Below are 26,353 nucleotides of genomic sequence, written 5' to 3' on the forward strand. Positions count from 1 at the left end.
TAATACATGTATTGAGTCAGAGCAAAATTTTTGCTTTAAGAAGGGATATAGCTAACTAATATGATCTGATTCCACCACAGAGTTTCAAGACTGAAGCTGGCAAGTCAGTTGTTTGGCTAGCTAATGATAGCTGGCTATTGTTTTGATTCAAATGCCAGCCAGTGTCCGGAGGTTGAGGATGGTGAAGCTTCGAAAGCAAGATGTCACAGCAGAGGTGTGGAGTGATGAGGATCGCAGGGAGGACTACGTTACAATGCTACTTTTGAGTTATTATTGAAATGTGGTGTGCTTTCTGGCACCACATGACTCCTGTAGCTTCATTTTGGTAGCAGTGAAGGAGTAGCTAGCTGCACCTAATCTGGAGTCCATGAACTGCAGTGGCTGAGCTCAAACATAATCCGAGTCCTGCTATGGAGAAGCCACACAGACGGCAGGGACAGCAAGACACCTTGATGACACAGACCAGCTTTGCTTGCTCTCCCCATAATGACCACCTTCCTCCGATGACCCCTCAAGCTATTAACTTTCCTTACCCTCTCATGACCACCTTTCTCATGAATGTTGTTTTTCTAAATTAGTCATTTTTTGTTGTTGCTTTAAGGGCTTAGATTTTTTTATTTGAATGAATAATGCTATAAAAGTTGAATAAATGATTATTGTTAATGGGTAGACTGGCGGCCATTGCCAGTGTACCCACAGGCGCAAAGCAGGAAATTTACCCATCAATGTGTGCTGTGATTTGTTGATTCAGCTGACATTACAAAAATTACATTCCTTTGCCAGAGCCACATCATTTGAATGAAGATTCTACATTGCCAAGAAAATAATTGTATCCCAGGCAGTCATTGCAAGTGAACCTATGTGTACCACTTATACAGTAATTGTGCCAGCCCTAATTCTTGTTACAGTTCTAGTAGCTTATGCAAGGCCTTAGTGTTATGACTATCTTTACCTAATATTATTTCAATCATATTTTATAGGAATTTGTGATGCGCCAATTCAGAAGAGTAAGTCCGTATCTTTCATTCTACTTCTGCTTTTGGCCAATAGAAAGACTCCGCTTGTGGTGGTTGTAGAATGGACAAGATGTCAGATGTGGAAATGTCTCCTATGTTATTGAACACCAGGGATCTGTTGCCTCCATTGATTGGCTGATGCACTTTGGGCAGCTTCCCGTTTGGTTTTGCGCTTTGTGGTGAGGCATCCTGACCCACAATGGAGGAGTTCCTTCCTTTCTTCATCAGAGTGGAGAGTGCAGGGGGGGTGATAGCCAAAGCTTGTCCAGGGAAACTCCACCGACTACACTGCTTCAGAGCAGCTATCTAGATGGAGATTCTGTTTTCCATTAAGATAAACATTCCATTCAAGTATTTATGTAAGTCAAGTAATCCGTTAGGAAAAGCATTTGCGTTTTGTATAATGGAAAAGGAAGAGTAGGTTGCTGATTGTCACACGTGTGGTACTGTAGGAAGGATTGCAAAGGAAGCCATGGCAAGTCCCACTCCCTAATCAGTAACTGCCTAATCTCTGTGATCAGATATCTGTCAATGTTCCCATAAAGATCATAGCTATAGACTAGTTGTAATGGATGCCAGAGGATTGAACTCAATGCAACCTTTTATTCTTATGCCTTGCTCTTTTAGGGAAATGAAACTCAAACAAAACCACTTACTTAGCCAAATGTTATGGCCACCATTTGTCATCCATAAAGGACAAGTTCACAAATGATGTGTGCTAGGTACGTCAGTGGCTGTATGGTTAACCTTCCACGGCTCTTAATTCATTTGACCCCATATTATTTTGATGGTTGATGTGCATTTTGGTCCATCTTTTCCTGTGATGCCCTGATGCCTTATCATTCCAAATATTTTCCTAGTTCTGCAGCTGCTTTCAGACACTGGAATGCTTCCTGGAATTGGATCTCTATGACATCATTAATTTGATCATCTTTGATACCCTTTCCCATGCAAACCACGGCATATTCCTTTGCGTATCTTCACTTTGGAACATCCAGTCCAGTGTGTTTAGTTCTAGGATGGGGGCGGTGGAAAGCTTTTGGACAGATTGTTGGAGTGATGAGGGGCTTTACATAATAACTCTAGCTTAAAAAATAGCATTAGGCACTAACTGGGTTTCAGTATGTGGAGCAGCAGTGGGGGATTTTAATCAAACAATTCTTGTGGAACGGAGGAAAACCGAGTTGGTAGCACCTGCCAACCTGTCTCCGTCCAACCGGCACACCTGTCCACACACTGGGCCAGGTGCAGGTTAGGAGCTGACGTGGAGATGGCGAAAGCTGGAGGCTAGCAGTCGGCCTAGGGCCTGCCCAGGCCTCCTAGAGCTAATTTCTGGAGGAGCTCTGCTGGAAGAGAAAGGCCAGGAAGATGGATGAACCTTTTCCCAGTAGAAGAAACACCTGCTCTAATCAAGAGCGAGTATAGCAAGAGAGACCAACGACCATCCTGTGGTTGTTTTGGAAACAGAATCAGTCAATGATGAATGTCTAGGGCATTGTCTTTGCCCTCATTTTTCTTTTGTCTGTTTTGGTGTTTTTTCATTTGAGCATGTTTTCATTGAAGCTGTTGTGATGCAAGTGTACTCTCAGCGCACTTGTCTCTTGTCCCAAATTTGCTGTACAGTCACATTTTATGTGTATCTTACTACATGCCAAAATTGTAAAAATGAGTTTTAGCTGTGGAATGCATGCAGCAGGAACCTCCAGCTCTGATAATGTGTGTTGCACTAACAGGCTATGTGTAGTAAACACTCAGCAGACCCAGTGATAACCTCTATCTTATTCTGGTCATTACTCTACTGTGGAAATACCCTGGCCAACTCATTAACACTTGAGTCTACTAAAAACAGGTTTTTAGGACACACAGGAGACCTATGTGGAGTATTCGGGGAAAAACATTGTTTAATGGTTTATTTTACAGAGTTTGGCTCTGTGCGTTAGACATTTGCTTTGTGTCTGTATTTGTTACACGTTTTTTTGAATGATATATCTTTGAACCTTTTTTATACTACATAACATTTTGTTAATGTAAAACAAATAAGAAAAATATTGATTTCTCAAGTGGTCTAACATGCTAGGCACAGGCTTAAATCACTTGTGTATTGCTACTGTTAGTTCAGGGCCCTGTTCAATCAACACTCAGTGCCAAAATAAAGTTGTTTGACAAAGCCTGTGTTTTGCAACCCTTGTTAAACACGGAGTGAATAGGTGTTACTTCACAAACCAAGAAGTTGGCCTTCAGAAAGTGATCAATATTATTATTCGGCACTTCTATAAACTAAATGTTATTCACTTGTTAATTTTTTTGTGATGACCCCCAAGCAGGTTTTCAATGTGAAAAAGAGAGTGGAAAATCTACCAGTTGTTTGGAATTCTTCTCTGTCTGTTATTACAAGAGGATCCTGAAATTAGCATGTTTCTGTTCTAGGCTGGCCTGTCTTCTATTAACCACAGCCGTCCAACTGCTTTATTGTTGTCTAGGGGGTAATATCTGACAGTGTGGACTGCTTTTAATGGTTTAGAGTGCAGCCTCACTGAATGTTAGGAATTCTGTAATTTATTGTCATCCGTGAGTAGAAAGTAGAGCTTGGAATGCTGAAAAATTCTAAGCATGTGATCTCAATCAGGGACGGGGCACATACTGCTGACACTTGATGAAATGTGATGGTCAGGACAGGGGACAGGCTCCTCAGGGCCCTACTATGCCCACCACACAGGCCCAGAACCCTCATGAAGATGAACTCCCCTCCTGTCTCCAAAGCCCTGACAGAGGTCTGCGTATTAAGGGGCAGCTGGCTTGAGCCGCTGAGGACATGAGGCAGCAGCCAAATGAGACTGGTGATTAGGTGTAGGAGTCCCTCCTATTGGATTTCTGCTCCCCTCTACATGACCTGCCTGACTCATGGACCGCTGCTTCACCATGATGAAACAAAGTATGGTACTTAAGATGTGTGTTTTAGACAGTAGTTTAGGGCTAGTCTTCATGGTACTTTAGGTACTGTAAAAGAAAATGCTAGGCTGTCATTTTATTTTTATTGTAATAAGAGGTTTAGTGACAGTGTTTTTCTGCTGGTTACAATTTCAGTGACCAACATAGCCATTAGCGTGTTCTGTGAGCCAGCAGATTCCTGAAAAATAGATCTGGAGAGAAAACACTTGGCGTTGCCGCTCTCCAGTTGGCTGACATGTTTACAGGAAGCAGAATCGACGTCAATGTGGGGATAAAAAGTGTATTGTGGAAAGAGATCTATTTTGAAGGAAACCGTGCCATGATATACAGTAGACCGTCTTGTCAGCAAATTCTCCTCTTGATTCTAGCCATCCCAGATCGTGAATACAGCCTCAAGCTCATTACCATAACGCAACGTTAACTATTCATGAAAATCGCAAAAGAAATGAAATAAATATATTTGCTCTCAAGCGTAGCCTTTTGTTAACAGCACTGTCATCTCAGATTTACAAAATGTGCTTTTGAACCATAGCTAAACAAGCATTTGTGTAAGGGTATTGATAGCCTAGCATAGCATTTAGCCTAGCTTTCAGCATGCAACATTTTCACAAAAACAAGAAAAGCATTCAAATAAATTAATTTACCTTTGAAGAACTTCAGATGTTTTCAATGAGGAGACTCTCAGTTAGATAGCAAATGTTCAGTTTTTCCAAAAAGATTGTGTAGGACAAATCGCTCCATTTTTGTTCATCACGTTTGGCTACGAAAAAAACCTGTATCCAGGAGTGTAATTCTCTCCGCAAGCTCATTAGAATAACGCAACGTTAACTATTCATGAAAATCGCAAATTAAATGAAATAAATATATTAGCTCTCAATCTTAGCCTTTTGTTAACAACACTGTCATCTCAGATTTTCAAAATATGCTTTTGAACCATAGCTAAACAAGCATTTGTGTAAGAGTATTGATAGCCTAGCATAGCATTAAGCCTGGCATTCAGCATGCAACATTTTCACAAACAAGAAAAGCATTCAAATAAAATCATTTACCTTTGAAGAACTTCAGATGTTTTCAATGAGGAGACTCTCAGTTAGATAGCAAATGTTCAGTTTTTCTAAAAAGATTATTTGTGTAGACAAATCACTCCGTTTTGTTCATCACGTTTGGGTAAGAAAAAAACAGAAAATTAAGTCATTACAACGCGAACTTTTTTCCAAATTAACTCCATAATATCGACAGAAACATGGCAAACGTTGTTTAGAATCAATCCTCAAGGTGTTTGTCACATATCTATCGTTGATAAATCATTCGTGGCAGTTTAGTTTCTCCTCTGAAGAAATGGAATGCGCATGGACCTAGAGATTAAGCAATAATTTCGATGCAGGACACCGGGCGGACACCTGGTAAATTTAGTCTCTTTATGGTCAATCTTCCAATGATATGCCTACAAATACGTCACAATGCTGCAGACACCTTGGGGAAACAACAGAAAGTGCAGGCTCATTCCTGGCGCATTCACAGCCATATAAGGAGACATTGGAACACAGCGCCTTCAGAATCTGGGGCATTTTCTGTATGAAATTTCATCTTGGTTTCGCCTGTAGCATTAGTTCTGGGGCACTCATAGATAATATCTTTGCAGTTTTGGAAACGTCAGTTTGTTTTCTTTCCAAAGCTGTCAATTACATGCATAGTCGAGCATCTTTTCGTGACAAAATATCTTGTTTAAAACGGGAACGTTTTTTTATCCAAAAATTAAAAGAGCGCCCCCTATCTCAAAGAAGTTAATGTCACTTTTACACGTCAACAGGTGTCAGCGAGGTTACTCTGTTTAAAGCTACTCAAAGGTAGGATGGGGGGGTCAAGTGCAAGTGCTGGTTAGATTTTCTTTCAAGGGGGGGTCGAGGTGAGGAGCAGGATTATTTAAGATGCTGTTTTAGGTAGGGTTTCAGATGTTTTCGGAAGATGGGCAGGGAAGGACTCTGCTCTCCTAGCATCAGGGAAAAGCTAGTTCCATCATTGTTGTGCCAGGACACAGAAGTTCTTGGACTGGGCTGAGCAGGAGCTGCCCTCCTGTAGGGGTGGGAGGGCCAAGAGACTCCTGTTAAAAGTAACCACCAACTTTCATATGTTCTCATCTTCTGAGCAAGGAACTGGAACGTTAGCTTTCTTACATGGCACATATTGCACTTTTACTTTCTTCTCCAACACTTTGTTTTTGCATTATTTAAACCAAATTGAACATATTTCATTATTTACTTGAGGCTAAATTGATTTTATTGTTGTATTATATTAAGTTAAAATAAGTGTTCATTCAGTATTGTTGTAATTGTCATTATTACAATTAAAGTTTTTTTAAAAGCGGCTGATTAATCGGTATCGGCCTTTTTGGTCCTCCAATAATCGGTATTGCCGTTGAAAAAATCATAATCGGTCGACCTCTAGTGCAGACACAGATCCTCTCCACGTCACCTGGAAGGAGCGGCACGTCACCTGGAGGATGCAATCCAAGAGTGTGCACAGCCCTGAGAGGGTGGAGAGCAGGATCTGATGGTTCACATGTCAAAGGCAGAGGAAAAATCTAGGAGGATGAGGAGAGAGTCCGCTTTGACAGTGTGGAGAGCCTCCGTAACACAGAGAAGAGCAGTCTCTGTTGAGTGACCCATCTTGAAGCTTGACTGGTTAGGGTCAAGAAGATTGTTCTGAGAGCGATAACGAGAAAGTTGGTCAGAATCGGCATGCTCAGGTGTTTTGGAAAGTAAAGAAAGAAGGGATGGATACAGGTCTATAGTTTTTGACTATATACCTTTTTTGGGGAGGGAAGCATCTCGGGCCATTTTGAAGTCAAAGGAGACTCAGCCAATGGGCAGGTGAGTTGATGAGGGAAGTGAGGAATGGGAGAAGGTCACCAGAGATGGTCTGGAAAAGGAAGGAGGCTTCGAGCGGGCAGGTTGTTGGCCGGCCAGACCTCACTCGTTGCAGGATGTCATGTGGAGAGAACGGGGAGAAGGAGGTCAAGGTGTAGGGTAGTTCTGTGTGAGACCAGTGGACTCAGAAGAACCAAGATGGCATTAGCAGTTCAGATGTCTTTTGTCCTCCTCTTGTCGTGTCCTGTGTGTATATATATAAAACTTTTTTCACATACATTTTATTTTTATTTTCCATCAACTCATCTTCAAAACACTCTCCTGCAACCCGCCTCACCAATTTATATTTATAAAAAAGTATTATTTACCTCAAATCTGTAATCCTCCAAGAAGCTCGCCAGAAACTCCTAGAAGCTAGCCAGAAACTAGCCAGGAGCTAGCCCAGAAGCTAATCAGAAGCTAGTTCAGAAGCTAGTTAGCTTCTTTACTGGCAAATCGTTAGTATTCAGCTAACCACGGTTTGTGGTCATCAGCTATCCTTTAGCTCGAAAATCTATCGCCAGTTTTGTACGGCTCGGAACGGAACATACCGGACCAATTTTTCTCTCCATGTCCCTGGATTTCAACTGCTCTCTGGACATTCATACCCGGATCTCACAGCTAGCTAGCTGCTATCTGTGTGACTATCGGCTTTCGTCGATTCCGGAGCAAACATCAATTATTCCGGAGCTAGCCAGCTCCGTCAATCACTCCTGGGCTGCAGTCACCTATCCGGACCCGTTTTACTGCCTACGCGGAGCCCCACCGGGCCTTCACAACTGGACTGCCGACGTTATCTACCTGAAGGAGATCCGGCTGGCTCCTCCGTCGCGACGTTACCTGAACGCCCATCTGCGGCCTGCTAACCATTAGCTGTCTTACCGGCTGCTATCTGAATAGACAATCGGACAATTTAGTTATTTTTATTATTATTATGTTTCTTCTTGGGCCTCTATAACTATATCTATTGTTTTTATTTTTGTTGTTGTTGTGTGATTTGGATTAATCCCCTCTACCACACGGAACCCCACTAATCTACTGACGGAACGCAAGAGGTGGCTAGCAACAGGCCTCCATCCTATGCTAGCTTGCTACCGATGGCCTGGCGAGCTGTCTAAATCGCTGTGACCCCCAACCAACCTCTCCACTCACTGGACCCTTTTGATCACTCGACTAAGCATGCCTCTCCTTAATGTCAATATGTCTTGTCCATTGCTGTTCTGGTTAGTGTTTGTTGGCTTATTTCACTGTAGAGCCTTTAGTCCTGCTCACTATACCTTATCCAACCTATTAGTTCCACCACCCACACATGCAATGACATCTCCTGGTTTCAATGATGTTTCTAGAGACAATATCTCTCTCTTCATCACTCAATACCTAGGTTTACCTCCACTGTATATTCACATCCTACCATCCCTTTGTCTGTACATTATACCATGATGCTATTTTATCGCCGCCAGAAACCTCCTTTTACTCTCTGTTCCAGATATTCTAAACGACCAATTCTTATTGCTTTTAGCCGCACCCTTATTGTACTCCTCCTATGTTCCTCTGGCGATGTAGAGGTGAATCCAGGCCCTGCAGTGCCTAGCTCCACTCCTATTCCCCAGGCGCTCTCTTTTGACGACTTCTGTAACCGTAATAGCCTTGGTTTCATGCATGTTAACATTAGAAGCCTCCTCCCTAAGTTTGTTCTATTCACTGCTTTAGCACACTCTGCCAACCCGGATGTTCTAGCTGTGTCTGAATCCTGGCTTAGGAAGACCACCAAAAATTCAGAAATTTTCATTCCAAACTACAACATTTTCAGACCAGATAGAACTGCCAAAGGGGGCGGTGTTGCAATCTACTGCAAAGATAGCCTGCAGAGTTCTGTCCTACTATCCAAGTCTGTACCCAAACAATTTGAACTTCTACCTTTAAAAATCCACCTCTCTAAAAACAAGTCTCTCACCGTTGCCGCCTGCTATAGACCACACTCTGTCCCCAGCTGTGCTCTGGACACCATATGTGAACTGATTGCCCCCCATCTATCTTCAGAGCTTGTGCTGCTAGGCAACCTAAACTGGAACATGCTTAACACCCCAGCCATCCTACAATCTAAACTTGATGCCCTCAATCTCACACAAATTATCAATGAACCTACCAGGTACCTCCCCAAAGCCTTAAACACAGGCACCCTCATAGATATCATCCTAACCAACTTCCCCTCTAAATACACCTCTGCTGTCTTCAACCAAGATCTCAGCGATCACTGCCTCATTGCCTGCATCCGTAATGGGTCAGCGGTCAAATGACCTCCACTCATCACTATAAAACGCTCCCTGAAACACTTCAGCGAGCAGTCCTTTCTAATCGACCTGGCCGGGGTATCCTGGAAGGATATTGATCTCATTCCGTCAGTAGAGGATGCCTGGATATTTTTTTTAAATGCCTTCCTAACCATCTTAAATAAACATGCCCCATTCAAGAAATGTAGAACCAGGAACAGATATAGCCCTTGGTTCTCCCCAGACCTGACTGCCCTTAACCAACACAAAAACATCCTATGGCGTTCTGCATTAGCATCGAACAGCCCCCGTGATATGCAGCTGTTCAGGGAAGCTAGAAACCATTATACACAGGCAGTTGGAAAAGCCAAGGCTAGCTTTTTCAAGCAGAAATTTGCTTCCTGCAACACTAACTCAAAGAAGTTCTGGGACACTGTAAAGTCCATGGAGAATAAGAACACCTCCTCCCAGCTGCCCACTGCACTGAAGATAGGAAACACTGTCACCACTGATAAATCCACCATAATTGAGAATTTCAATAAGCATTTTTCTACGGCTGGCCATGCTTTCCACCTGGCTACTCCTACCCCGGTCAACAGCACTGCACCTCCAACAGCAACTCGCCCAAGCCTTCCCCATTTCTCCTTCTCCCAAATCCAGTCAGCTGATGTTCTGAAAGATCTGCAAAATCTGGACCCCTACAAATCATCCGGGATAGACAATCTGGACCCTTTCTTTCTAAAAATTATCTGCCGAAAATGTTGCCACCCCTATTACTAGCCTGTTCAACCTCTCTTTCGTGTCATCTGAGATTCCCAAAGATTGGAAAGCAGCTGCGGTCATCCCCCTCTTCAAAGGGGGGGACACTCTTGACCCAAACTGCTACAGACCTATATCTATCCTACCCTGCCTTTCTAAGGTCTTCGAAAGCCAAGTCAACAAACGGATTACCGACCATTTCGAATCTCACCATACCTTCTCTGCTATGCAATCTGGTTTCAGAGCTGGTCATGGGTGCACCTCAGCCACGCTCAAGGTCCTAAACGATATCTTAACCGCCATCGATAAGTAACATTACTGTGCAGCCGTATTCATTGATCTAGCCAAGGCTTTCGACTCTGTCAATCACCACATCCTCATTGGCAGACTCGACAGCCTTGGTTTCTCAAATGATTGCCTCGCTTGGTTCACCAACTACTTCTCTGATAGAGTTCAGTGTGTCAAATCGGAGGGTCTGCTGTCCGGACCTCTGGCAGTCTCTATGGGGGTGCCACAGGGTTCAATTCTTGGACCGACTCTCTTCTCTGTATACATCAATGAGGTCGCTCTTGCTGCTGGTGAGTCTCTGATCCACCTCTACGCAGACGACACCATTCTGTATACTTCCGGCCCTTCTTTGGACACTGTGTTAACAACCCTCCAGGCAAGCTTCAATGCCATACAACTCTCCTTCCGTGGCCTCCAATTGCTCTTAAATACAAGTAAAACTAAATGCATGCTCTTCAACCGATCGCTACCTGCACCTACCCGCCTGTCCAACATCACCACTCTGGACGGCTCTGACTTAGAATACGTGGACACCTACAAATACTTAGGTGTCTTGTTAGACTGTAAACTCTCCTTCCAGACCCATATCAAACATCTCCAATCCAAAGTTAAATCTAGAATTGGCTTCCTATTTCGCAACAAAGCATCCTTCACTCATGCTGCCAAACATACTCTTGTAAAACTGACCATCCTACCAATCCTCGACTTTGGCGATGTCATTTACAAAATAGCCTCCAATACCCTACTCAACAAATTGAATGCAGTCTATCACAGTGCAATCCGTTTTGTCACCAAAGCCCCATATACTACCCACCATTGCGACCTGTACGCTCTCGTTGGCTGGCCCTCGCTTCATACTCGTCGCCAAACCCACTGGCTCCATGTCATCTACAAGACCCTGCTGGGAAAAGTCCCCGCCTTATCTCAGCTCGCTGGTCACAATAGCATCTCCCACCTGTAGCACACGCTCCCAACAGGTATATCTCTCTAGTCACCCCCAAAACCAATTCTTTCTTTGGCCGCCTCTCCTTCCAGTTCTCTGCTGCCAATGACTGGAACGAACTACAACAATCTCTGAAACTGGAAACACTTATCTCCCTCACTAGCTTTAAGCACCAACTGTCAGAGCAGTTCACAGATTACTGCACCTGTACATAGCCCACATATAATTTAGCCCAAACAACTACCTCTTTCCCAACTGTATTTAATTAATTAATTTATTTTGTTCCTTTGCACCCCATTATTTTTATTTCTACTTTGCACATTCTTCCATTGCAAAACTACCATTCCAGTGTTTTACTTGCTATATTGTATTTACTTTGCCACTATGGCCTTTTTTGCCTTTACCTCCCTTCTCACCTCATTTGCTCACATTGTATATAGACTTGTTTATACTGTATTATTGACTGTATGTTTGTTTTACTCCATGTGTAACTCTGTGTCGTATCTGTCGAACTGCTTTGCTTTATCTTGGCCAGGTCGCAATTGTAAATGAGAACTTGTTCTCAACTTGCCTACCTGGTTAAATAAAGGTGTGGGGGGGGGGGGAAGAACTCAATTGGCTGAGTGATTGAGTAGTGAATGTTGTCAACCTTTTTTTCCAAAGTGGTTGACAAAGGCGTCCAGGTGGAGGGAGAAGGTGGGAGAAGAGTTTCCTAGGGTTAGAGACAGAAGCTTGAAATGTAACGCTAGATAGTGTCTTTAGCAGCAGATTTACATTTACATTTAAGTCATTTAGCAGACGCTTTTATCCAGAGCTACTTACAAATTGGTGCATTCACCTTATGACATCCAGTGGAACAGCCACTTTACAATAGTGCATCTAAATCTTTTAAGGGGGGGGGGGGGGTGAGAAGGATTACTTTATCCTATCCTAGGTATTCCTTAAAGAGGTGGGTTTTCAGGTGTCTCCGGAAGGTGGTGATTGACTCCGCTGTCCTGGCGTCGTGAGGGAGTTTGTTCCACCATTGGGGGGCCAGAGCAGCGAACAGTTTTGACTGGGCTGAGCGGGAACTGTACTTCCTCAGTGGTAGGGAGGCGTGCAGGCCAGAGGTGGATGAACGCAGTGCCCTTGTTTGGGTGTAGGGCCTGATCAGAGCCTGGAGGTACTGAGGTGCCGTTCCCCTCACAGCTCCGTAGGCAAGCACCATGGTCTTGTAGCGGATGCGAGCTTCAACTGGAAGCCAGTGGAGAGAGCGGAGGAGCGGGGTGACGTGAGAGAACTTGGGAAGGTTGAACACCAGACGGGCTGCGGCGTTCTGGATGAGTTGTAAGGGGGTTAATGGCACAGGCAGGGAGCCCAGCCAACAGCGAGTTGCAGTAATCCAGACGGGAGATGACAAGAGCCTGGATTAGGACCTGCACCGCTTCCTGTGTGAGGCAGGGTCGTACTCTGCGGATGTTGTAGAGCATGAACCTACAGGAACGGGCCACCGCCTTGATGTTAGTTGAGAACGACAGGGTGTTGTCCAGGATCACGCCAAGGTTCTTAGCGCTCTGGGAGGAGGACACAATGGAGTTGTCAACCGTGATGGCGAGATCATGGAACTGGCAGTCCTTCCCCGGGAGGAAGAGCAGCTCCGTCTTGCCGAGGTTCAGCTTGAGGTGGTGATCCGTCATCCACACTGATATGTCTGCCAGACATGCAGAGATGCGATTCGCCACCTGGTCATCAGAAGGGGGAAAGGAGAAGATGAATTGTGTGTCGTCTGCATAGCAATGATAGGAGAGACCATGTGAGGTTATGACAGAGCCAAGTGACTTGGTGTATAGCGAGAATAGGAGAGGGCCTAGAACAGAGCCCTGGGGGACACCAGTGGTGAGAGCGCGTGGTGAGGAGACAGATTCTCGCCACGCCACCTGGTAGGAGCGACCTGTCAGGTAGGACGCAATCCAAGCGTGGGCCGCGCCGGAGATGCCCAACTCGGAGAGGGTGGAGAGGAGGATCTGATGGTTCACAGTATCGAAGGCAGCCGATAGGTCTAGAAGGATGAGAGCAGAGGAGAGAGAGTTAGCTTTAGCAGTGCGGAGCGCCTCCGTGATACAGAGAAGAGCAGTCTCAGTTGAATGACTAGTCTTGAAACCTGACTGATTTGGATCAAGAAGGTCATTCTGAGAGAGATATAGCGGGAGAGCTGGCCAAGGACGGCACGTTCAAGAGTTTTGGAGAGAAAAGAAAGAAGGGATACTGGTCTGTAGTTGTTGACATCGGAGGGATCGAGTGTAGGTTTTTTCAGAAGGGGTGCAAAAGAGGAAGAGAAGGTAGAGAGGAGGGAGTGAAAGGATGATGGGTCATCCAAGTTTAGTTTTCCTCCATTTTCACTCAGCTGCCCGCAGTCCTGTTCTGTAACCTCGCAATGAGTCACTCAGCCACAGAGCAGGAGGGCAGGGTGAAGCCGGCCGGAAAGAAAGGGAACAGTGCGAGCCATAGGATGCTGAAATGGAAGAGGAGTAGAGTCGAAGAGGCAGAATCAGGAGACAAGGAAGAAGGATTTAGCAGAAGGGAAGTGTAAAGTGGTGTACTGTACTGAACATCATTGATATGTTGAACTATACTGAACAAAAATATAAACGCAACATGTAAAATGAGCTGAAATTAAAGATCTCAAAAAATTCTCCATATGCACAAAAAGCTTATTTCTCTCAAATATTGTGCGCACATTTATTTACAGCGCCTTCGGAAAGTATTCAGACCCATTGACTTTTTCCACATTTTGTTAGATTGCAGTCGTATTCTAAAATGTCTATCAATCTACACACAATACCCCATAATGAAAAAGCAAAACTTTTTAAAAATTATTTTTATTTAATTTAAAATTACAAATAAATTGGTACCCTTCCCCAGATCTGTGCCTGGACACAATCCTGTCTCGGAACTCTACAGATAATTCCGTCAACCTCAGGGCTTGATTTTTGCTCTGACATGCACTGTCAACTGTGGGACCTTATATAGACAGGTGTGTGCCTTTCCAAATCATGTCCAATCAATTGAATTTACAACAGATGGAATACAATCAAGTTGTAGAAACATCTCAAGAATGATCCATGGAAACGGGATGCACCGGAGTTCAATTGATAGGTTTCTTCTCAACAGTGATGGAATGAAAACTGTGTGCTAAATGAATGTGTGACTGAGAGCTTACAATAACATCTAAATGATGTCATTGTGTCAGACAATACTTTGACAAATGGCACTTTGGAAAGGAAAGCATTTCTAGATGCTGTTCCTGGCATGCCGAAGAAAGGTATTCTTTTAAGTTTCTTAATTAGGTTATTTTTCCATTTTCTTAGCTTTCCAGATTGAAGAGGATTTGAAAGAACAATCACTGCCTTAAATAGATTGCAGTCTGTTGTAACTCATTGCATTTTGTTGACGAGTAATTACATCCAATTTGTTTAAAAATTCCCTAAAACAATTGTAAGTCAGCCATATGTAAGTCAGACAGTGACCCTGTGTTCTTTTTCATGATAAGTTGGCTCTTTAAAATAGACCAGACAACACTTTGAATCTATGCAGTCCATGCTGTGGCAGTGTCTGTTCAATCGTGCATTGAATACTGAACTGATAATAAAGGGATGACTGTGTTCAGCAGATCAGCCGTGTACTGCATCTCTCTGTGCCACCACAATCTAGTGAGCTGACCTCCTTGTTCGCTGATATTTCCATGAGCTGTCTGATTGGTGACCTACCTGACAGATGCTGGGGTTGAGGAGGAGGAGGGTGCTCTCTCCCCTTTTCCTTCTTTCGCTACTCATCCTCATCTCACTGAATCATGCTGTCAGAGTGGATCACTCCCAAATGGATGTCCTCCCCACTTCTGTAATTTGCTTTGTGTTAGCTGTCCGGGTTCATTTTCTCGCACTTAATCTTTGGCCACATTCTCGGTGAAACATCTTGATTTAATCCAACCCTGTAATTTATTTATTGGCCGTGACTGATTCCAGATCTGCTGATGCATTTCGCCTTCATTCTTTTAACCTCCTATTTGTGTTTGTTTCTTCCGTCGATGGTAGTCACATTTGAATTCAATTTCACTGTAAGTGAACTCATTTGCACGTTGGTTCTGGATGCTCTCAAGTTGGTTTTGAATGGAGCATTTTCCAATGGCGACTTGGCTACATTAGGGCTTTGGCTCATGCTCACTGATTTGGAAATATGCCTATTAATTTATTTCAGCATCTGCTAGTGCAGATGCAAATCATATGGAAACAAACTTAGCCTATCTGTTTTTCTTCCCCTTAGAGTGGGTTGGCAATTGGCTTGTAGGATTGCTTCACCATTTACACTTAAAGGTACACTGGGATTTTTTGCAATGAGGCCTTTTATCTACTCACCCGGAGTCGGATACCAACTTGTGGATACCGTTTTATATGTCTCTATGTGCATGCTAGCAGATACCCATAGACCTCCAGTCATTGTGCTAATGCTATTGAGCATTGGCTTGCAAAGCTACCTCTAACTTCCTTCATACTGGACACCGAGACGTATAAAAATGGTATCCACGGGTTCATCTGACTCTGAGGAAGTAGATAAATGGCATTATTGCCAAAATTCAGAAGTATCCCTTTAACATGGCAATCTTGGGTTATTTGTTAGCACTAAGGAGCAACACAATCCCTCACATAGTACCTCTGGAAAAGCACAGGATGAATGTCCTGTCGTTATGACCCTGTAGTGCTACTCATCTGTGCTTTCCTCTTGTAAGTTGTGGTCAAAGTGTTCCCACAGCATGAAGAGAAAGCTGGAAAATGCAAGGAGAATCATCACAGTGGACCTCTAAGAATGCTCCAAACCGATTGTGCCAATTAGGAAGTCTGGAAATATGATCATACATCAATGATTTGTGTGTCCTCGAATGCCCCCTACACCTCTACTGTTTGGAAAAATAGTTTTATTAGGGCCATTCACAACCAGTATGTCCTTTTAACAATGTGAAAAGCTGACTTTTTTTTGTGTACAGTGTCCATTCTAAAGAACATTACCTTGACCCATGCATCATTCACCGTACACAGTGCATCTGTCTGGTAACTAGAGGATCGTCCCTCTTCTGTGGGTGGTATAGGCCCTAGAGCGCTGTTCTAGATGAATTCCATCATCTTGTAGATAATGTCATTCAGGGTACTCCTTTAGGTAGATGACACATTGACATCAGATCAGTGCCATGCCAGGTTTTCCCTGCCATTGATTGCCATTGTTTGGTTTCCAGGTGCAGGAGAAGGATGTGGGAAGATCATCCAGCGCTTCCCCAAAAAGGACTGGGAGGGCACAGCGTTTCCCCAGGGGGTGGAGATGGTGAGTTCATAACATTTTCCTGAGACTGACCGTGTTGAGAGAACACTTACTTATTCACGCACCCTGTGTTATAGCAGTGGTTTTGAGTTGCTTGCTTCCCCACATTAACCTCCCTACCTACCTCAGTCTGCATGTTTTGGTGGGTGTGAGTTTAATACTGCAAGCCAAGGTTGAAGATGGCTCTGGTTTCTCTTCGCAGAACTTGAGTTGACCTAATGGACACATGGGGCTTTGCCTGACAAAGCAAAAATGTAGAGAGGTTTGCATAATTTCCTGTTGTGACTGTAAGCACCATTTTAGTGGTTATTTTGTCTGCAATGGAAAATGGGCTTGTTAAGCTACTGTGCTACAACCAATCATGCTGTTGGAGCGCTCTGTTCACTAAGGGAGCTCTACCTGGTAGCTCTTCTTGAACCATTTGTACAGGTTGTGCAGTATTTCCCTGGTTAATCCTTTCTCAGTGCTGACCTGCCGGGACAGGTTTGATCCTTTAAAATAAATAAATAAATATATATAGTCTTTTTTAATTATCCTCTCCGCTGACTGAGATGACCAAGTTATTTTGCACTGTGAAATGTTCTGTTGCCGTATCGTACTGACAAGAACCCCAGGAGTGGAGCAACAGTTGAGACATCTTCCCATGTTCCCAGGACGCATGTTCTTCTGGAGTGTGCCGATCTAATATTGGCATTTCCTGTGTCAACAAAGGCATAATGATTGTTTATTTAAGAGTTTGTTTCAACCCCTTCCGCCTCCACTAATTGGAACATTCCTACCCACCTCCCAGAATCCTCAGCTATGTCCAGCCTGTTATTGCTCCCTCTGTTCGGTGTCCCCATCTTTCTTTCTTTGGTTGCATTAGGGAGTTGCATCCCTCTTTCTCTACCCTCCTCTCCTCCGAGGGCGACTTGACTCTAGACATGGGGTCTGTTACCATTGTGCACAAATCATTGCACTCATTGTGACCAAATATTTGCTTGTCTGGAGCGATCTGGAAGTTAATACGCAGGGCAACAGTAGCAGTAAACTCACAGGCCCAGGCAACCTCCCACAGTTCAACAGGGTACTCCGGCAAGCACATGGCCAATGGGGCCTGTCTGCCTGCGTGTTTGTTTATTTGTTTGTTTACTTGGACATACTATTTCAATTAGGATGCTCTTGTCCCACGGTCAACAGCGAGGAGAGCGAGGCGCCTCCTGAATGCCACTGTCCTGCGAAGAACCTAATGTCCCCATATTTTTGGACAGATTCCAGTCACTACTTGAGCCATTTAGTTAGAACAAGCCAAATCAGCACAATTCCTTAAAGATGTGATCGCTGCATAATTTTTAACATTTGTTTACGTTCACATATGCCCTTCTCTCCTCATGGAGGCTAAACTACTCTGCCTTTTTAATGCCAAGTGGATACACATGGACATTTTCTTCTTCCTCTGTTATACAGTATGTTCCTACTTTCTCTCCTCAACAGCCCACTATGGATTTTATTTTACATTTAGCACTCCATGCTTTCATAGAAAAACATGTGGCCAGTTTGTGGGTTATGTTACTCAATGTCCACGTTTTTGGCATACTCGTTTTTGGCATACTCGTTTTTGGCATACTCGTTTGGCATACTCGTTTGGGACGAGTAGCGCTGAGCGATTTTTAACAAAAATTTGTTATTGTCCAATTATTTGAATTCCATTTATTCCATTTTTTTTCTGTGAGCAAGATGAGTAGCTTCTGTAGAGATAAATCTGAAGCCTGAACTGTGCGATGTAATAAGGAGTTGTAGTTTCCAACAGGCCAATATTCTACATAGTTCAGTGCAGAAATTGTGGTAATTAACTACAATGACCATAATCCATTGCTCGCCCGCTTAAACTTGACAGGTCTGTGCGGAGCAAAACACGGGAGATGGAGAGAACACCAGATCGAGACATATAGAAAGCAGTTGCTTCAGGAACCTGAAAATACATCTAAGTGATTGAGTGTTGGTATTCAGCAGTCAAAAGTATCATGACATTGACAGAATATATTTAGAAGACCCAAATATTTTCAAATAGCCTATTCCACTCTGGTGGAGCTGTGGCACGAAAGAGATGTACAGTAGCCTAGGCCAATCTGGCTGTCTGTGTGTGTGCCGAATCGTGCAGGTGGAGCGAGTGACACAGGCAACGAGCCTAGCTGACTGCGTTTTGTGATAGGTTGTAAATCATAATGGGCTGCAGAGCAACTCTGCTGTCCTCAGAACTGAATAATTATAAACTAATTTGTATTTTTGCCTCATCCTCTTCCCTCTTATTAGCCTGGGCTACTATATATGTTTTGTAGGTAGGTTGCACATTGCTCTAATAATATGTAAATTAGTTTAGGCCAGTTTAAGCTTTCTTCAGCTGTAGCCTAACTTTTCTTTGGACTCATCTTGATATTGTTTGCTCAATTTCACTTCTTGTGGCCTAAAATATATTTTTCATTCAAAATAAATCTGTGAATGAGAATAGCATAGACTTCGACTTTCATACAGCGTCCCACATACCCTAGAGAGGTTAAGACAAAATCTTATTTACAATGACTGCCTACCCTGCCCAAATCCTAACCCGGCTGACACTGGGCCAATTATGTAGTGATGCCTCTAGCACTGAGATGCCTCTAGCACTGAGATGCAGTGGCTTAGACCGCTGTGCCACTTTGGAAGCTAAGTAGCCAATAGGCAGAGGGTAGCATAATTTCTTGTTCTCTGTAATAATGGTATTTGATCAATATTGCATTTTATTTTGTGAAGTGGTTTCTTGCCTCAAACAAAAGATTTTCAGTCACCTTGTCAGTAGGAAAAGAGAATAAACAGGTTAATGTTTAGCCCTGCATGTTTCTTTTTCTCAAAAGTCTCATAGAATGTAGGCCTAAACGCCACACATTGGCTGCTACTGTAGGCTGAATGATCAAACCGCTTTTTCCATGTTAAAATGTTATGGGATTCATTTTGTACATTGTTTTTGATGATAGGCCACTCTGGTAGGTCTACATTATGATCACATAGCCTACTTGGCCACTTTTAAATTAACTTAAAGCGGGTACAGCCTCAAGTGTTCACAGTGAACTCATGCTGGAAGTTGCACAGAAGTTTGTGCTCCGCAGACCAGAAATTTGCCCAGTGCCGAAATTGTTTTGAGGGAACATTGGTGTCTGCTATAAAAATAGACTTTGGCTATTGGCCTAGATCATCTGATTTAGATTTTAATGTTTTTTCTGCTTCGGTGAGACTAGCAGTCTACAATGTTCTCTTGCTTTGTGTAAATATAACATTTATTTAAATGGACTATAGGAATATAGGCAATTTACTCGATGTCAACTATGCACTGTTCTGCTGTGCGCTGCCTGATCCAATTCTGATCAGAGTACTTGTTTGGTAGTTTTTTTTTTACTAATCTATTCGGACAACTCAAATCCATATTCTGGTTGTCCCACAATTGTTGAACTTTCCCCCCGGCAAGTCTAAATGACAAGCCCTGCTCACCTCAGTGCTGAGAGTCCACACTTGATTTCCCCTGGTGAATGAGGTTTCCTGCTAGCTGTTAGCCTGGCTGGGGTATACATGGTCCCTATTCGGTTTGCGCAACAACAACAAAAAGGGAAAAGTCTTACTTCAGAATTGGAAACATTGTGTTTTGATGGACTTAATCACGCAACCTCATGTATAACATTGACATTCCATTCAGAATAAATAGACCTCGCTCTGTATGCCTACAAGTCATTCTTGTTTTTCTCTTGACATTGAAGTAGACGTTCCAATCCTTTCCATTTCTTTATGCAGTCAGGTGGATTCTTGGTAAGCCCAGGCACATTCCTCCTGGCTTAGATGAAAGTACACTGGGGAGATTTGGTAGCGTTACTAAGATGCTCTCGAGTCTCAGTGCTAAGCTGAAGCTTGCTCCTGTACCTACTCCAGTCTTGTCTAGAGAAGGGCTTTGCATGTCAGAGTAGTCATGCATCACCACTGATAGCAGTCAGTCAGTCTCATCCAGGCCTTTCAAGAGGTCCAGTGAAATAGACCGAACCGTACCAGATCGGCAGGTGGAGGAGCCCGTGAGCAGCCAACCTGTGGCATAATCCATGTCAATGTTGTGGAAGCCAGAATGGATTGATAGTGGAGCCTATTGTTTTCACAGTGGGAATGGGAAATATTTGTTAACCTCAGTGATTCCGTTAATGGTTCATGTTTATTTTCAAGGAAAAACATAGAGACCTGTATGGATACAGCAATACACTACCCACATCTTTTTGTTCGCTTTAAGGTCATGAACAGTCAGTCTTGTTTTTCATGAAATTGGCTGAAACCAGACCAAAGTATGATGACCAAAGTATGACAAATGACTGCTTCTACATTGAAAAACTGTTTGATCATAAAATGAATGGTTCCCTCCCCCATGTCGAACACTTGGATTCAGGAGGTGGGATTATTAAGTGAATAGGTGACTCTAATTTGAATACTCCAATGGTAATGTTCAGATGATACTCCAATGGTATTCTCTTACCTAATTTAAGGAAGTGTGTGCCTTTTCAAATCATGTCTAATCAATTGAATTTACTACAGGTGGACTCCAAGTTGTAGAAACATCTCAAGGATGATCAATGGAAAAAGCATGCACCGGAGGTCAATTTCGAGTCTCATAGCAATGTGTCTGAGTACTTATGTAAATAAGGTATTTCAGTTTTTTAATGTGTAATAAATATGCAAACATTTCTGAACCTGTTTTTGCTTTGTCATTGTGAGTAGATTTTTGAGGAAGGTGCTTCAACAAAGTACTGAGTAAATGGTCTGAATACTTATGTAAATGTGATATTTTTGTGTGTTTTTTTTTACAGTAAAATAAGACAAAATTATCTTGTTATACAACCGGTGGGTCTAATCCTGAATGCTGTTTCAAACCACATTGCAGCCGGTGTATATTCCACAAATTACCACCGGCTAAATCTATGACGTTAAAATGTCTATTTAGTCTGTTCCACCTCAATGCGCAATCCACTGTCTCATCAGCCCAGCCAAGCAATTTACAAACTTGATCTCCACTATAAAAAGCCTCTAGACATTATCTAACATTTCTTTTAGACTCACATTTCATTTTCAACAGCAGAGATTTGTATGAACCTTTCTGTCTCTCTCCGACATTTACAACATTGTTTCAATATTCAAATTTCATCTCCAGCTGTTCCATAGTAATGAAGGAGTCGGGACGAGACAGGCAGGCAGGCAGCGTTTCTCATCCAGTCAAAATCATTAATCGGCTGGCATAATTTTTATGGATAAATACAAAGGAATGTCAATTGAAATAAGGTAAAATGTGCAGCTAGTTTGTAGTGCTTCAGTTTGAAATGATTGTGTTGGTTGTGTTGTTGGCTTGCTCCTCTGAACAACAGACAATTAGGCACATTTTCTATGAAAGACAAAATCACTCCTCATTAGCTCTTTGTTATGGATGTATCCAAATAAATGTCACTAGAAAACAGTTTAAGCAAATATAGCTACTTTGCTGTTATTCTGGCTTTTTGACGTGACTGTAAGTTAGCTTTAGTATGCTAGCTAGCAAGCAAAGGCAGTATGACATTGGAACGTTTTATAACGAACAACCTAGATCTCATCCATAAAGACTGAACGACTTGGTCGTTTCTCTGGCAACTGAACCGATAGAACAAACAACCAGCCGGCTTGGGTAGCAACCCTAGATTTGTGGCGGGACTATATCTTATGGAAGGATAAAATAGTATGAATACATTCAGAAAAATATATATTTTTAATTGAAATGTCAATCGTTATTTGAATATCTTTGTAACCTGTTGTATAAAAGTGATATTGCCTACGAAGCCGACGTTTCGAGGATATATTGGCATGGTTTGCCGGCACTCGACTTCGTCTCAGGCCGAACAACACCTAGTAACACCGTGCTAGTATATCCTCCAAACATTATCTTTTCTGGCATTATTACTAATTTTTAGTTCACCAAGATATGTTGCTACTTTGAGAATGTGACATGCAGGCACAACTGCTGGCATGAAAAACCTGTATTTTTAATCGGCAAGGAATGCTCGTGAAATATGCTATAATGTGCATATATTAGCAAAAAGTCTTAAGTCTGTAATACTAACATGTTTCAAGCAGACCACTATAGTCACTGTGCCCAAGAACACTAAGGTAACCTGCTTAAATGACTACCGACTCGTAGCACTCACATCTACAGCGATGAAATGCTTTGAAAGGCTGGTCATGGCTCGCATCAACACCATTATCCCAGAAACCCTAGACTCACTCCAATTTGCATACCGCCCCAACAGATCCACAGATGATGCAATCTCTATTGCACTTCCCACTGCTCTTTTACACCCGGACAAAAGGAACACCTATGTGAGAATCCTATTCATTGAATACAGCTCAGCATTCAACACCATTGTGCCCTCAAAGCTCATCAATAAGCTAAGGACCCTGGGACTAAACACCTCCCTCTGCAACTGGAACCTGGACTTCCCGACGGCCCACCCCTAGGCGGTAAGGGTAGGTAACAACACCCCCACCATACTGATCCTCAACACGGGTGCCCCTCAGGGATGCGTGCTCAGTCCCCTCCTGTACTCCCTGTTCACTCATGACTGCATGGCCAGGCACGACTCGAAAACACCATCATTAAGTTTGCTGTTGACACAACAGTGGTAGGGGAGATTAATAACATAGGTGTGCCTGATTACCGACAATGATGAGACAGCCTATAGGGAGGAGGTCAGAGACCTGACCGTGTGGTGCAAGGACAGCAACCTTTCCCTCAACGTGATCAAGACAAAGGGGATAATTGTGGACTACAGGAAAAGGAGGGGCTGTAGTGGAGCAGGTTGAGAGCTTCAAGTTCCTTGGCGACCACATCACCAACAAACTAACATGGTCCAAGCACACCAAGACAGTTGTGAAGAGGCCTCCGACCGCAAGGCACAGAGGGTTGTGCGTATGGCACAGTACATCACCGGGGCTAAGCTTCCTGCCATCCAAGACCTCTATACCAGGTGGTGTCAGAGGAAGGCCCTAAAAATTGTCAGACTCCGGTCACCCAAGTCCTAGACCGTTCTCTCTGCTACCGCGTGGTACCGGAGTGCCAGGTCTAGGTCCAAGAGGCTTCTAAACAGCTTCTACCCCCCCAAGCCATAAGACTCCTGAACATCTAATCAAATGGCTACCCAGACTATTTGCACCCCCCCCCCCTTCTTCTACGCTGCTGCTACTCTGTTATTATCTATGCATAGTCACTTTAATAACTCTACCTACATGTACATATTACCTCAATTACCTCGACACCGGTGCCCCCCGCACATTGACTCTGTACCGGTACCCCCTGTATAAAGCCCCGCTATTTTTATTTACTGCTGCTCTTTAATTATGTTTTTATTATCTATTTTTTTTTAGCCTTTCACTAAGGTCTACCTACACCTGTTGCATTTGGCGCATGTGACAAATAACATTTGATTTAAATCTCAATTTTAGAAAAAGTATGTTCACTTATCTGATAAGGTACTAAAAATATCAGAACAATTTGTTTATCTGAGGGTAGCCTCAACACAAGTTATTTTGTAGCTTTGAAATTGGCCACTAGTGAGAACTTACACATAATTGTCTAACTTAATAAAACATCTGACTGGCTTAGAATAACACAAAAATATGGATATAACGAGATGAATTAGTTGAAACATTAAACAGCAGAAAATTCATTTTTTAAATTTGAATCCAAAGTTGGAAGTGGGCTTAATAGGTACGTGTTTCAAAGAGCTGTCAGTCAAGGTGAGCTCATTAATATAAGCTGCCCGCCCACTCATCCTGTCTTTTCAAACTTCCTTGTAGTTAGACATGAGAGAGTAATTTCTTTCAAATATAGAACATTTCTATCCCCCCAAAATATTATGTGTGATATTTTTGTCACTCAAGGCTATTTTACATGTGAATCAGAATGACTGTTTGGGACTTTAAAAAAATTATATATAACATTTAAAAAAAGTGATTGAATGAATGACAGAGATCTGCATGAATGCCATGAAGAGCTGCAGTGGAAGTCTGACGGTCTCTGGGCAGTGTCAATGGTTTTAGGTGAACATTCCAGCGACCTTTGTTTATGCTTGGGTATTTATGGGATTTTACGAAAGAGACACAAGCCTTTAGTGAAGAACAAATATACTTATTTTGAAGGGCCATTGTGGTCTCTTCCTGTGTGAGTCACTGGGTCCACTTTGCTGGTGGCCATCATGGCTGTGCTGCTCTGTGAGTTATAGCACTAATGTATCACACTGCAGAGCCATCTTCACGCTTTGTCTCCTAGGGATCAATGAGCTATGACAGCATCATCCTCCAAACTTCCATCCCCAGTAGGGTGGTAGTTAAATATAGAAGCAGTACCACTAGTTCAGCCAAACATCACTCATGTCTACAGATGTCCTTGGACACCCATGTGTGCTTGGGTTCCAATATATGGTCCGTGTGTGAACACTTCCATATTGATTTGTGGTGATGTGGCATTTAGGAGGCATTGTGCGTGTGGCGGACCCCCAAGAGCAGCTTCAGTCTTTGTCTGATGAGACTGGAGAGAAGATATACTGGCCCATATGTGACACATTAGATTGCATTACAGTAAGCAACCAACAGCTAAGTAAATATGAACATTTATAACAGCCACATTTGGACTAAATCACATAATGCTTTCTAAATTGTGTGATTCCTCTAAAATATGTGCAAGACAATTAGAGGATTAGATGAAATCAATAGCATTCATATGTTGATATATTTATTTTTGCAAATGGAAAAAGTCCAGAGAAGTGAGGCAGCATGTAAGGGGGCCAGTCCTGGTGTCCCCACTGTGAGGTGACACACTTCGGTCAAAGGCCAAATGAATGGAATTCTAGCTTTGAGCTTTTTAATGAAGATACACCATAGTGTTTTAACATACCCCACCAAGCAATTTGGCTCCAGTTTTAGCTGGTATGTAAATTGTTATTATTTGCAGATTTCCTCCATGCCATAAAAAAGAAAATGAGTCGTTTGCTAACAGTTGGAATACATCTGTTGAATGAAAAAAAGCGGATGGGGCTGAGCACGAAATGCATTTTGTGGTCCAAACAGGCCCCCAGCAAACTAAATAACCACAGATGAAGAATGCACCAAGAAAAAAAGTTTACAACTCATGCTCTGAAAATGTGTTTCTAATCTTTTCAGGCAAGTGACGATTAGGCTATATATATCACCCAGTTCCATTCCTCTCATCTGACAGGCTGGCCTGCTCTGCATAGGCCTAGAGCCTGTGGTCTTACAGACAACTTCACTCAGGAAGTCCCTATGTGTGTCAAAATGGATGCTATTGTCCCAAACAGAGATTTGTTCACTGCAGGCCACTTTTCACTTGTTGCAATATGCCTCTCAACACACATGCTTACCTCTACTGTTGTATTGACTACTGAAGTGGGAAAAAATGGATACAGATGCATATTGCAATATTATTTTTGGATGTTATTTTATGGATATTTTACTTGCTTTTTTGCTTCTCTAGAGGTAGCTTTAGCTAGCGCTAGTGCTGAGGGGTGGTCAGTCTTCTTTTGGCTGTGCCGGGTGAAGGTTATAACAGTACATGGCCACGATGTTGAAATGTTCATAGATGACCAGCAGGGTCAAATAATAATAAACACAGTGATTGTAGGGATTGCTACAGGTCAGCACCTCAGGAGTAAATGTCAGTTGGCTTTTCATAGCTGATCATTCAGAGTTCGACAGCAGGTGCGGTAGAGAGAGTCAAAAACAGCAGGTCCGGGACAAGGTAGCATGTCCGGTGAACAGGTCAGGGTTCCATAGCCGCAGGCAGCAGCACAACCAGGT

General features: G+C 43.0%; 1 protein-coding gene across 3 annotated transcripts in view; it reads left to right on the top strand.

Annotated features, from left to right (window-relative positions):
- LOC124035769 (myotubularin-related protein 13-like) overlaps positions 1-26,353 on the top strand; it is a 156,162-nt gene that overhangs the window by 19,248 nt on the left and 110,561 nt on the right. For all 3 annotated transcript variants that reach the window (XM_046349440.1, XM_046349441.1, XM_046349442.1), the window contains exon 2: positions 16,395-16,480. In XM_046349440.1, coding sequence (XP_046205396.1) covers positions 16,395-16,480 — 86 coding nt within the window. The remainder of the gene's footprint in view (positions 1-16,394; positions 16,481-26,353) is intronic.

Source organism: Oncorhynchus gorbuscha, linkage group LG05 (assembly GCF_021184085.1).
Source record: "Oncorhynchus gorbuscha isolate QuinsamMale2020 ecotype Even-year linkage group LG05, OgorEven_v1.0, whole genome shotgun sequence".
Taxonomy (NCBI): Eukaryota; Metazoa; Chordata; class Actinopteri; order Salmoniformes; family Salmonidae; genus Oncorhynchus; species Oncorhynchus gorbuscha.